This window comes from Salmo trutta, chromosome 2 (genome assembly GCF_901001165.1).
Source record: "Salmo trutta chromosome 2, fSalTru1.1, whole genome shotgun sequence".
Lineage (NCBI taxonomy): Eukaryota > Metazoa > Chordata > Actinopteri > Salmoniformes > Salmonidae > Salmo > Salmo trutta.
This window is the reverse complement of record NC_042958.1, coordinates 22684048-22697759: the sequence shown is the minus strand read 5'-3', so window position 1 is coordinate 22697759 and position 13712 is coordinate 22684048. Positions and strand designations below refer to the sequence as shown.

At 43.0% G+C, this 13712-nt stretch overlaps 1 protein-coding gene across 1 annotated transcript; it reads left to right on the top strand.

The window, feature by feature from the left end:
* Positions 1-158: 158 nt before the first annotated feature.
* vim (vimentin) lies at positions 159-8255 on the top strand. The gene is made up of 9 exons (XM_029698742.1): positions 159-860; positions 1494-1554; positions 3865-3960; positions 4571-4732; positions 5666-5791; positions 6341-6561; positions 6935-6978; positions 7337-7419; positions 7648-8255. Exons 1-9 carry the CDS (start codon positions 307-309, stop codon positions 7687-7689), a joined length of 1389 nt encoding a protein of 462 aa, XP_029554602.1. The 5' UTR covers positions 159-306; the 3' UTR covers positions 7690-8255.
* The last annotated feature ends 5457 nt before the right edge of the window (positions 8256-13712 follow it).

Genomic DNA, 13712 nt, shown 5'->3' with positions numbered 1-13712 from the left:
AAATGGCAACTGGGAAAAAACAACCTCCGAACAAAAGGGTCTGCCGGACAATAGAAGAATGGCCCAATGCCCTGAGCGCGCATACCAGTGTTTTCACAGGCTCCGGGCTTCGTCAATCACACCCACATGTGATTTGCATAAAGGAGTGGACTATAAAATCCGACATTGGCGTACTGCAGAGTTCTCGCTGGGGTAGTACTGTTCAGAGGTTTTATCACACACTGAAGTGGAAGTCCAGTTTGAGAGAAGGCATTTACACCACTTTTTTTAAGAAAGAAGAAACCTTAGGGACCAAAGGATTACAATATGAACCGGACAACCAACAGGCAAACCACCTCTTCATCTTCTTACAAGAGGATGTTCGGCGGCGAAGGACGGCCCGGTGTCGGGTTGGCTCGGTCCACCTTGTCTAGCCGCCAGTACTCGAGCCCGGTGCGCTCCTCTCGGATGTCCTACAGCGTCTCCTCCGCTCCGCCGAGCATCTACGCCTCCAAGAATATCCGTCTTCGCAGCAGCGCCCCGATGCCCCGGCTCTCGTCGGAAACGGTGGACTTCGCCCTGTCCGATGCCATCAACTCGGAGTTCAAAGCCAACCGGACCAACGAGAAGGCGGAGATGCAGCACCTCAATGACCGGTTCGCCAGCTACATCGACAAAGTGCGGTTTCTGGAGCAGCAAAACAAGATCCTGTTAGCGGAGCTGGAGCAGCTAAAGGGCAAAGGCGCGTCCCGTATCGGTGATCTGTACGAGGATGAGATGAGGGATCTGCGGAGGCAGGTGGACCAGCTCACCAATGAGAAAGCCCATGTCGAAGTGGACCGGGACAACCTGGGAGAGGACATCGAGAGGCTCAGAGAGAAGTAGGCAACCAATGTATTTAATTTTCTAAATGTCCCCCCCCCCCCATCTCTAAAACACTATATGAACTATTAATGCGACTACACGTCCCTTCACTTTTTGTTCCACAATACCTTTGTTGGAGTACATTCATTAATTCCCCAAAAATGTTTCTCTTGGCAACGGCCCATGCATTCTTTAGTTCTTTGTAAAGCCATTAGCCCACAGCCCCAGAACTACACGCAGATTAAGGGCTTTTAAGCGCTCCTCACTGTCATAGCTTTAGCTGTTTTGTTCAAGGCCTGGATGCAGTTTTGCACTGAACATATTATGCAATCACGAAATACTTAAATGAGCTCATTCTTCCAATGGCAACTTTCCATTGGACTATTTCAGCTGTTTTTAAAGAAAGGGGAACCATTTTCCTTTCTTACACTTCAAATAATCACAAGTATGGCAAAGAAGGCATATAATAACGTTGTAGCCGATTGCAAAGAGTGTAAGTTATTGGTGAAAGTAACCTCAGATAAGACTGTTATGGTGATATTACAGTTGGGAACTCAACACTACAGCCTTCCATACTCCAGGACTTCCCCACCAAATGTGGGTGTGGCAATTGAAATGCATTATATAATACTCTCCAATGCTATTTTCAGGCTTCAAGATGAGATGATCCAGAAAGAGGAAGCGGAGCACAACCTGCAGAGCTTCAGACAGGTATGGTAGAAAGTCCCATTCACAGTATTCCTTCATTCTTCATTAAAAAAAATGTGTAAACACAACAAACATTATTTTTAAACATGTGACACCATATTTTATTTTCAACAGTAAACTACATAGTCCAGTTCATTTCATACTGAATACTTGTGGTTTTTCCTACTAAAGCATGTCTTTTGAAATGTGAAGATTAACTTCATGCCTGATGAAGTTGCTTTGCGTGGTAGCGTAGGTCCTATGTAGAGATTGTCACTGGAGGTGAAACATCTCGTGGAACAGTCAGCCATGTTGGGTGTGTTGCAACAACTCCATTTGACCAAAGTCATTTTGACACGAGTGTGTGTATGTAATTGTAAGATGCAGGGCTCCCTTGCAAAAGAGACATTGGTCTCAGTGGCACGCCCTGGTAAAATAAAAACATTTTTGCTGTTCACTCATGGGGGGGAAATATGTGCAGTTTACATTAGAATGACTGCCTTTCCACTGATGCTGGCTACTCAAGTGTTACTCTTCACATTTTAGAAGGTATTTTGGGGATTTAGATCAAATCTCCATTGGTTTTCATTCATTTGGTGGCATTGCAATGAGGAGCAGCTTTGTTACTGAGGACCTTGGTGGTTATTGATCCTCTCTTACCTCTGGGCTCCCCATTCAGAATGCCGTCCCATTCAAATGAGCAATACAATTTTGTTTTGGAGATAACATGGAATCAAGTGGCCCTCCCTGATAACATATACACAACCTAATACATAATTCTAAGAATATGGATAATCCTCATCAAGATGCCACTTTCTAACCTAAATTGCTTTTTTTATCCCTTTGTTCTCCCCTTGGGGAATTGCCAGTGGAACACTTAGTGTGGTGAGGTTGTCAAATATAATGTTACAAGAACCCAGCTGTTGAAACGGCTGTCAGAACTGAACAGAGGAAGGTCCACAGCAGCTCTCCTCCATCCAGGTCTGGTCCGGGCCAGCCACCGTGTCACTGTCTGTTTTAAACACAGAGCTCAATGGACAGCTTTGTCCCAGTCGGAAATTATGGCAGGAAAGCTGACTCTCCAATGCCATTGTTTCTGTTCTGTTGATGAGGAGATGGAGAGGGGGGTTGTGGGTTAAATGACAAAGCTAGCTGTTGTCTGGGTGGGCGGTACCAGTGGCGGGGATGAGGGGTGGGTGAGCGGCACTGACTGACCTCCGCACACTGGTCGGCTGGCAGGCAGCAGACAAACTGAGACAGTGTTTGTTCAAGTACATCTGGCGCTGGCAACAAGGGCTCTCCAGATCCGGGCCAGAGGGTGACAGAGCCGAGACCAGAGGCCAGCAATCTGTATGTGTGTCCAGCAGCAAGGCACTTATGCTGGAAAGACTTAGAAATGGAGCTTTATTGACATGAGGCTGATTTTTATTTTTTTAAATATATTTTTATATGATTCCTGACTAATTATTTTCCCCCAGTAACTATGCTGCTTGTTCACTTATTCTTCATTGGGGCTTTTAAATACAGGAAATAATGCTTCTGTGATTTAATGTCATGGTGTTGCTGTGACAGTACAGGAAGCTGGGAGTTTGGCTCAAGATGATCAGCACTGACAGGCCTTCAAGATGTGAGAAATATGGGTGTAATACAATGCATTATACAGAAGTTACCTGAGACATAGTAAGGAGACCATGTCTCTGGATTTGGAAAATTGATTAAAGGCATTTTGTATAATATATTAGTTTATTTTTAAAATGCTGTATACACACTTTTCACATTTGTGGTTTTTCATCAGAAATGATTGCTTTGTGTGTGCAAAAAAAAATGCTTAATAGATTTTACATGTATGAAAATATTATGTTGCAAAATGCTATATAGCCATTGTTTACCTGGCATGGAATGTTTGTATCCTGTATTTTTGACTCTGATCGCAAGGTGTGACAACCACAATCTTAAAATTAATGCACTTAGTGTAAATCCCTTTGGATAAGACCACCTGCTAAATGACTCAGGACTTTATTGAATTATAACATTGTCACATGTATAATTTGTACATTACTTTATTAAATTGAGTTATTTGTTACATTTGACTGAACTTGTCTTTGAGAGTGAGGTGGACATAGCATTTTGATATGACATGAAACCCTCAAGTGATTTGGGTTTGAACCCACTATCCTAGCATTGCAAGTGCCATGCTCTAGCAACTGAGCTACAGTGGGCCATTTATGCCATGTGGTTCAGTATTGAGGATGTGGACCACTATTTTCTGCAATGCCACTGTACGGGATCTAGAATGTGATGTAAAACTTTGTACTAAATGTTTCCTGTGTGTAGGATGTGGACAATGCCTCCCTTGCTCGTCTAGACCTGGAGAGGAAGGTGGAGTCTCTTCAGGAGGAAATCCTCTTCCTCAGGAAGCTGCATGACGAGGTGAGACTGACAGTGGTTAACACCTGCCCCTCCAACCTTACCTGACACCCACACGTCCCAATGGATAGCTAGTGTTTATTAGGAAGCTGAATGACTATAAGTGTCTCACCTGACACCTCTTACCTGTCCCAACAGACATCATAGATGGCCATAGTGTTGTCACTTAACAGTCTGTCCATCTGACCTTACACCCCTACCTGTGCCAAGTTCAGACAGTCTGTCCGGCCACCTCCACCGTCACCAAGGCCTAAGAGGATCATGTTATTGGCCTGGCCAGCAGGGTCATTGCCATGGTGATTACACACTCTCAACGGATCGGAAGTCTGGGGAATTACTGTCTAGAGGATAAATGCATGCCAGGTGAAGCAAAGACTTAGATCAAGGAGGAAAACCCCCACATAGGAAGTTCAACAGCAAAATCAATTTAAAAAATCCCATTTGAAGGGGTTTGGCTGAATATGTTGGTTTACATCTCAAGTTACCCATCTACATTGAGTATACTGTAACAAACACCTGTGACCACGGTACATTATTGGACGTTAGCCAGTGAGGTAACTTTCTGATCTAAGATCAGGATTGTAAGCGTCCCTCTCCTTTATCCACTCTGTAGGAGGTTGCTGAGCTGCAGGCACAGATCCAGGATCACCATGTCCAGATCGATATGGATGTGGCTAAGCCTGATCTGACGGCTGCCCTGAGGGACGTGCGTGTGCAGTACGAGACCCTGGCCAGCAGGAACCTCCAGGAGTCTGAAGACTGGTACAAGTCCAAGGTCAGTACTCACAATGGCTTTGGTCACACAATGGCCTTACTCACAATGGCTTTGGTCAAAAGTAGTGCACTGAATGGGGTGCTATTTGGGATGCATCCGTCTCCCTCACACTGTCTATCCTCTACCTGTCATTCAATCCCTCACACTGGCTTCGTGTCTCTTTGGTCCCGTCTGTCACTAATCACAATGAACGTTTATACTTTTAGAGGATGTAATAGGCTAGTGTCTTGCTATGGAGCCGAACAACAACAGGGTTTTAAATCTTTGAAGATTGATTGCAAATGCTCTTTAGTTAACTGTTTTACGAATCCAAAGCTGTCCTACCATGACAAGGCACTGTAGCAGTTCTGGTGTGCAGCTGCAGCAATGATCACTCTATGGATGATAGAGTAGAAATGTCTAGCAGGGCTATTCCTTGTAGGATTATCTTTTCAGTCTCCTAACAGGCCAGATGGTGCTGTAGGGCTCAGTGGATTGAGTGGACAGCTGACCACTCACTGAGTCAATGACAATGGTCTGTGAGCAACCGCAGGGTGCATTGCTCTAAAGCATATTGATCTTCTCAATGGAAACCTAAAATGGAAACATTTGAGGACAATGCATATTGGATAATGTAAAAGTGTTTTCAGAGAGCGAGAGACAAATTGCCTGTTTCGCGTTAAGGCTAAACGTCTGGGCTTACAGCCAGGGTGAGAAAGAGGCTAAGCGTTCAGCTTTTAATCTCAGGGTTCAGGAGTAGAGCAGAGTTTTCTCACACAAGTCCCTCTCTTGTTCACGCTCACCTTCTGTCTATATCCCCTTGCCTCCCAGACTCCCACACATCAATTAAGGCTAATTAAAAAGCCTTTTAATCTCTAATGACAACTAACAAGGCCTCTCTGCCTGCTTTCTTTTGCTCTCCCATCTATCTTTGTTTCTCCCCATCCCCCTCAGTTTGCTGACCTGTCGGAGGCTGCAAACCGTAACACCGATGCCATCCGGCAGGCCAAGCAGGAGGCTAACGACTACAGGCGTCAGGTACAGGCCCTAACCTGTGAGGTGGACTCTCTCAAAGGAACGGTAAGTACTTCCTGTGCAACCACTATCCCTGTTCACTTCCTCTATTGACTGACATGACTTATTCCTTTCAGCTCCTAGTGGAGCAAAGGGCCTCGCTAGTGAGTCTCCAGCAAACCCTACGTCTCACTCCAGAGGAAATGTAGTGTACTACGAGTGAGGAGTACAGGCAGAACATCTCCTATGCTGAGTCAGATGAAATGCAACTTTAATGAAATGAGTGGTTGAATGCAAAAAATAGACAAGCAAAACAACCTCGGCTGACTGAGTGCATTCTGGTGTCCTCCCAAGACGTGATTTTAACAACCCAGATGCGATACAATGTTAACGGAATTTCTGGAAGTGTCCTTGCAGAGCATTTTGAAATGTACTACAGTGTAGCATCCCTTTACCTCAGACAATGACCTATCTTGTTGGAGCTAGTCCCTCCCTGTCTCTACTATATATTTACTTAGACTCCTACAGCCACATCTCAGGGAAACCTATATATGAGAGCATAGCGTAATTTAACCTGAGACAATCAGTCATCTCTTATCAACCTATGATGTGTAGAATGAGTCCATGGAGCGTCAGATGAGGGAGCTGGAGGAGAGCTTTGGCTGCGAGGCTAATAACTTCCAGGACACCATCTCTCGCCTGGAGGACGACATCAGGAACATGAAGGATGAGATGGCCCGTCACCTCAGAGAGTACCAGGACCTTCTCAATGTCAAGATGGCCCTGGACATAGAGATCGCCACCTACAGGAAGCTGCTGGAGGGAGAGGAGAGCAGGTGAGGTCATGATGAACAGAGATGCCTACCAAGCTGCTGGAGGAAGAGGGGAGCAGGTGACATAAACAGAAAGTAGAAAGAGGGCAGAGGAAGTAGAGTTAATGAGGAGGGGAAAGAGGGAGGTGTGTGTATGTATATAGGGAAATATGTTTGTCCACAATATGTGTATTTTGGTCTTTATGGTGGCTTATACAAGAGACAGATGAGTCAAGACTGAAACAAACAGGTTTTATCTTGTTCTCCTCTGGACTGTAGATAAGCGAATTAAACGGGCCTGTAAGGAAGATTAGTGGTTTGCATGCCAGTTTCTCAACCTCAGACGTCTAATGCGCTTTTCCTTCTCTCCTACCCCCTGTCTCTTTATCCCTCCTAGAATCACCACTCCCATGCCCAACTTCTCATCATTTAACCTGAGAGGTAGGTTCCCTTTGATAAAGCTTTAGAACAGAGCACTACCTCCTGTGGAAATGTTAGTCATGAAGATATACTTAACACTAGCTTAAACTTCACCAGAGAACCAGCAGCACTATCCTCATATACCCTCCGAGTGATGCAGCTGAGCCTTTGAATTATTGGTAGATGGGACTCTGAAAGTCCTTCTCAAAGAGAAATTATGTAATGGAATGTAACCGCTTATATGGCGACAAAGATTGTATGCAATAATTCAGTTACTGATTTGACTAGAACGGTTAATCATATGGTGTTGTCTTGAGTGGAACATTTTAATATCACTTTATCCAAGTTGCACTCTATTCAATATTTTGTCTTATTGCAGAATCAATGCTGGAGGCAAGACCAATGATTGACAACCTGTCAAAGAAGGTTGTGATCAAGACCATTGAAACTAGAGATGGTCATGTAAGTACTAGACTCCATTTAAGTCTATAGAATTAAGAATACATAACGTCAGTGAAGGCTGAGTTTTAAGTCTGTCCGTTCGACTTTCATGTTAGACATAAGTCCACTGAGGCCTGATGCTAAGACATCATAAAGGCACATACATTCCTATGTCAAGTTATAATGCATTATACCTCTAAGCTGCAAGTCGTGTTGCCATACTGACTATAACCTCCCTCTCTTCATCAGGTGATCAATGAGTCCACCCAGAACCATGATGACTTGGAGTGAACGTCACATAGCATGTCTCTATTGAGAAGAGAAAATAGTTAGCAGCAGCATACTGGGGGAAAAATACACTGTTGTGGGATGAGGAGAAGGCAAAATGGGATATTTCTGTTTGTGAGTAAAACTAAACAAAAACAGCTTTAAAAGTGCCTTTTTGACACGTTAGGGTACTTGCTGATCTGGTAGGGTTGTTGCTAGGTAGGCTAGACACTGTTTAGAGGAGATGAAACCAGCTTTACTGAATGTTTCTGTTTGACCACAGACACTGGGCAAGTCTCAAATGACACTTTTTCTGTTATAGTGCTCTACTTTTTATAGGGCTCTAGTGAAAGTAGTGCACTAAGGGAATAGGCTGTCATTTGTGATGCAACCACACTGAGTCTCTAGTTTACACTTGAGCTGTTAGACTTAGACCATAGCAACACTTTGAGCAATGGCTGTTTTTTTCTATTCTAATTTACCAAAATTATGGAAAGGATTGAAGCACTGTTTCATGTACACAAACAAGACCAACACCAAACTGTCAACGCTTCTGTAAGTCAATAAAGCTTTGAGGAAAATAAAATCCATTCTGAGGTGTCTTGAATTATACTTTTTTCTTTTAGTTTAATGGCCAAAGTACTAGTACTTAGTGTTGATTAATTCCTATTCTGTTTAATTCAAATTCCAGGTCAGTCTCAATTCCTATGTTAGGTCAATTCCAAAAATTCATTTCCCAAGTCAATATTATCACTGACAGTTCCTCAAATTCAATTCCCTCAGGCTTTCAGGCTGATCATGTCAGTGTTCAGACAGCCTAGCTACACTGGAAATTTAGATACAAGTTGAAATGATTTAAAACAAATCCTGGAGTCAACATTTGATAGTGAGTGCATTAATTCCATGGGAAATGTAAAAATATGGAATTCCAAAGATTAAATGTTTTTTCAATTCCAATTCAGTCCAATTTCATTTCCATAACTTGAATTAAACAAATTCTCCACTTCATGAGTGCATTCAAGAATTGGGGTAAATTCCAATTCCCCACTGCTAGTATGCTATTGTTATATTTGCCTACTACAAAGTTCAAACTTGGATTTAAACACTATCATGAAACCTTAAGGCTCTACACAACTGTCCTCTTGATAATTACCAAGTCCACATCTGTTTCCTCTGCCTATCTCCTGGCCCTCTACAGTGGAGGAAGTGACAGAGCATTATCAAAAAGTGACAGCGTAATGTCAGGTCCTTCTAACTCGCACTAAAACAACCTCCCAAAACCTGCTCACTCTAACCCCAGACAACCGCATGAGTGAGCTAAATACAGCTTGGTAGAGTTGTCATTCTACCTTATTGAGTTCTCATGCATTTGGTAGGTAATGTAATGGTCATGAGGAATGGTCACTATACATTAAGTGCAAGATGCAGCTTAGCAATAAGTAGGTGGACTAATTGTGGGGGAACTAAGCACAACCATGGTCTCTACTAGGATGCTAACAAGCATTGAACCGCTCAAGCTCATGTTTCTAACTTCCTCACTCTAACCCTTGTCCCTTCGCACCAATCACAAGAAAGCTGGATCAAGAGCTCAGTCCCTTGATAGTCCCTCTGACCTCTATTTGGGGGTAACATTCCTGTGAGTATTCTGGGACCGAGACAGCCAAAAACCCAAAAGGGTGCTGTTTCGGGTCAGTGGGTTAGATCTGTTTTCAGACTGCTTCATTCCCACTAGTGACGCTGTCTTGGTATCAGGGCATTTAAAGAGCTAATTTAAGCCCTGTTCTCTACATAGCCTGGACATAAGTCCACATACTCCTGCTGTGTGGCAGAGTAAATGAGTAGTTCATCATAAATTGTGTTGGCGACCAGGTCTGTTCCCCAAATGGCACGCTATGCCTTATAGTGCGGCACTTTTAACCAGGGCCTATATGGCTCTTGTCAAAAAGTAGTGCAGGTAGTCTACAATCTGTAGTTCCTGAGTAGATTTCCTGTCTTTGACTACCTCCTAGTGGAAAATGCTGAGTCAAAGCACATACACCCACACCTAGGCCTACCTAAGTCATTCATATTCATCCCTCTAAACATGTTAGCACTGCTCACATAATCCATGCATCCACACTTTATTCTATGGTCATTTTTGTAGTAGCCTTCCACTGGGCACAGACGTTAGTTCATCTAGTTTTGATTTACGTGAATTCAAGGTGAAATAAACAAAACATTTCACCATGTCATTGGATTTAAGTTGAAATGTGTTGTAGAAAAAATATTCAATCCCCAATGACTTTTTGCAAATCCAATCAGCTTTCCACGTTGATTCAACGCCATCACATGTATTTTTTGGGCTTAAATGGCCCGGAAACACATTGATTCAACCAGTTTTTACTTGTGGTCAGGAAAGGCATAAAGGCACATTCCTTTTGCCAGTATGTCTCCGCACAATATACTGTTGCGTATTTATCAACCGATAGTTTTTATACTGTGAAGCATTAAGTTTATTGTAGCCTAAAACTTTTAAAAGAGAATTGTTTACCACTGGACATCCACAAATTAATACATACCATATGAAATGTAATATCATAGGACATTTAAGTTTACTATGTTACGTCTACCCCTGAGTCCAGATTAGCCATTGAACTCACTTAACTGCAGTCAGAGATGGAAGAGGAAACGAAACATCCCACTCGCAATTTTTTTTTCTGGTTCAGATATAGTCAATGACCTAAGCAGACCAGATCCAGCTGCTATTGCATTGTTCCCAAAATGGGAGAGCCATGCCTTAAGCAGACCGGAACTGGGACAATTTTTTTCAAAGGTAAACGGCCTGACAAAGACATCTTCCTTTATCCACCATCTTTGCCGTAGTCTTCTTTCCAAATAAGAAGTGACAAACCTGAGATGGGAATGGGAAAGTTCGTTTTGCATGATCCGGTGCCTCGGTTGGTCTGGATTTAACCTAACATAGCTAATATTCCAGATGGAAACAACTTCAGAGAGCAAGCTAGTGAACGTGGCCCCGTCTTAACTTGTCTAAACCTGGGGGGGTGTTCTACTAAGTTACATGGAATTGTATTGTCCTTTTGCATGTTTGAAGTCTCGTCAGAGGTTGTAGCGGGCTTTCTTGTATGCGTCCATGTCCAGTTCCATGTAAGCGGTAGCTCTAGCCTTTAGCCCAGTGCCGATATTGCCTGTAATCCATGGTTTTTGGTTTGGATACGTTCTTATAGTAACTGTGGGGATGACATCATCTATGCACTTATTAATGAAGCCTGTGACTGTCGAGGTACCTCCTGTTTGATGCTATCAGATGAATCGCGGAACATATGCCAGTCTGTACTAGCAAAACAGTCTTGTAGCCTTGCGTCATCCTTATCCAACCACTTCAGTATTGGGCGCATCACTGATACCTCCTGTTTGAGCTTTTGTTTGTAAACAGGAAGCAGAATAGAGTCATGGTCAGATTTGCAGAAGGGAGGATGAAGGAGTGACTTTTATGCATTTCTGTAGGTAGAATAAAAGTGGCCTAGCGTTTTAGCGACCCTATTGCGGGAGACATGTTGGTAGAGGTGAGGTAGGACAGTTTCAAGTCTCTCTGCATTAAAGTATCCGTCCACCAAAAACTGTCTCTGGGTGAGTGGTTTCTTGTTTGTTTATGGACTCATACAGTTGAGTGCCAGAGTGGTGTTGACTTGGGGAGGGATGTAGACAGCCATGATAAACATTGATGTGAACTCTCTTGGTAGATAAAAGGGTTTGCAGCTTATCATGAGGTATTCTATATCCATTGAACGAAAACTTGAAATTTCCTTCACACTTGAAGCAGCACACCACTTATTATTTATGAAAAAAACACACTCCACCTCCTTTCGACTTCTTCACAGCCGCTGTACAATCCTGCTGCTTGGTAGCCAATGGAACAAAGGAATAGGGTCTGGTATGGACAGTGGAACAACTGAGTTGAAGTTGAAGTCAAAATCGAGGTTAGTAATTGTCGATCTGATGTCCAGTAGTGCTTGGCAGTCATATGTGGTAATAGTATTAACTTTCAGTACAAAAAAAGTAAAGATAAACACAATAAAATACACTACATAGCAAAGTTGATTTGGAACTCTTCTTTGTCGGCGCCATCTTGATCTTGCATCTTGTTTCCTACGAACTCTGGTGTCTGTGTCCACTCACTTCATAACTTAACATGGTATCAGAAGTGCTTAACAACCACCGTGCTCGCAACTCAGAGACTCAGAAGAAGTAGTCGGGCTTATTATGTCATGTTTCAAACGAAAGAGTAAATGTGAGAACATGTTTTACCAGCATTTTCTGCAGCTAATGTTCTCAACTAACTAGCCAGCAAGCTAGCTAGCTAGCTGCATCAAGGACAGTGCTATTTAACAAGTGGCAGAACCTAGCTAGCTAAAGACCACGTCTGAACCACAGCAAGATCGCAGAACCAGCACCGGGTATCATCCAAAATGCAGAACATGCAAGCTAACATGAATGAGATGGCAAAACAAACATTATTCCAAATATCTCCCCCATCTGAATTCAACTTCACTCACCCAGAAGAATGGTCACAGTGGTTCACTCGCTTCCAATGTTTCAGACAGGCATCTGGCTTGAACAAGTAGCTGCGAGACAGGCAAGTGCACATGCCGCTATATTCAATGCCTGCAGAGGCCGAGGCTATAGTACGTTCCAGAAATCTGACCGCTGACAAGCTAATGATTTATGACACTGTCACAGCAGTTCTTAACAGCCACTTTGTACCAAAATGGAATGTGATTGTTGAAAGAGACAGATTTAATAAACACATTCAGGAAAGTGGGGAATCAGTGGACAAGTTTATCATTGCCTTGCATGAGCTCAGTGAACATTGTGATTATGGACAATTATGTGATGATCTAATAAGGGACAGATTAGTGATAGGTCTTTGTGACAGAATCCTATCAGAACAAATGCAGATGGATTCAGCCCTTACCTTAGAGAAAGCAAAAACCATGGCCCATCAAAAAAATATAATAAAGAATCAACAATCCTTACTCAGTGATGACTGCGAGCAAAGACAAATGGTAGAGGCCATAGCAAACACAAAGTCGCCTTTCCAACACTCTGGGAGACCAAGATACACAAACACTGCTAGTGAACCAAACAGGACTACAGAGAGAAGTGACTCACAGTGGAAAAACACGAATCAAGAGACCAAACCATGTTCATGGTGTGGAAAGGGCCCACATAACAGATGAGTTAGCACAGCCAGAGACGTTATCTGCAGAAATGAAAGAATGTCAAAACTGCTGCATGGCCTTGAGGGAGTCATCTGCCTAGTGTATGGGTATGGTTGCAAAATTCCAGGAACTTTCAATAATTCCCTGGTTTTTGAAAAATCCTGATTGGAGGATGTCATATTTTCTGATTCTGGGTACTTCCAACTGCGATTTTGGGAAAACCAGGGAATTTATTGAAAGTTCCCGGAATTTTGCAACCCTATGTACGGGGCAACTTAGGACGAACACAACAACCGACTGTTTGCTGTTCTCCAGCTCCTTGAAAAGGGAGAACTGATGCTGAATGCAAAATGTGAGTTCTCCAAACAAAAAGTGAAATTCCTTGGCCAGATCATCAACGGGAGTGACGTTCGAGCTGACCCAGCCAAGGTCACAGCAGTTGCCAGTACCAACACATGTGAGCGAGGTACGGAGATTCATGGGCAATAGTCAACCACCTGGGGAATACATCCCTCAAATAAAATAAAACGTTATTCGTCACATGCTCCGAATACAGCACGTGTAGACATTACCGTGAAATGCTTACTTACGAGCCCTTTCCCGACAATGCAGAGCTTAAAAAGAAGAAAATGTTCAAGTAAAAATAGAAAATAGTAACACAATAAATAACAATAACGAGGCTATATAAAAGGAGTACTGGTACCTATTCAATGTGCATGGTGTAGGAGGTATTTTGAGGTAAGTACAGTATGTACATGTAGGTAGGGGTTAAAGGGACTAGGCAATCCGGATAGATCATATACAGAGTAGCAGTGCATGTGGAGAGTG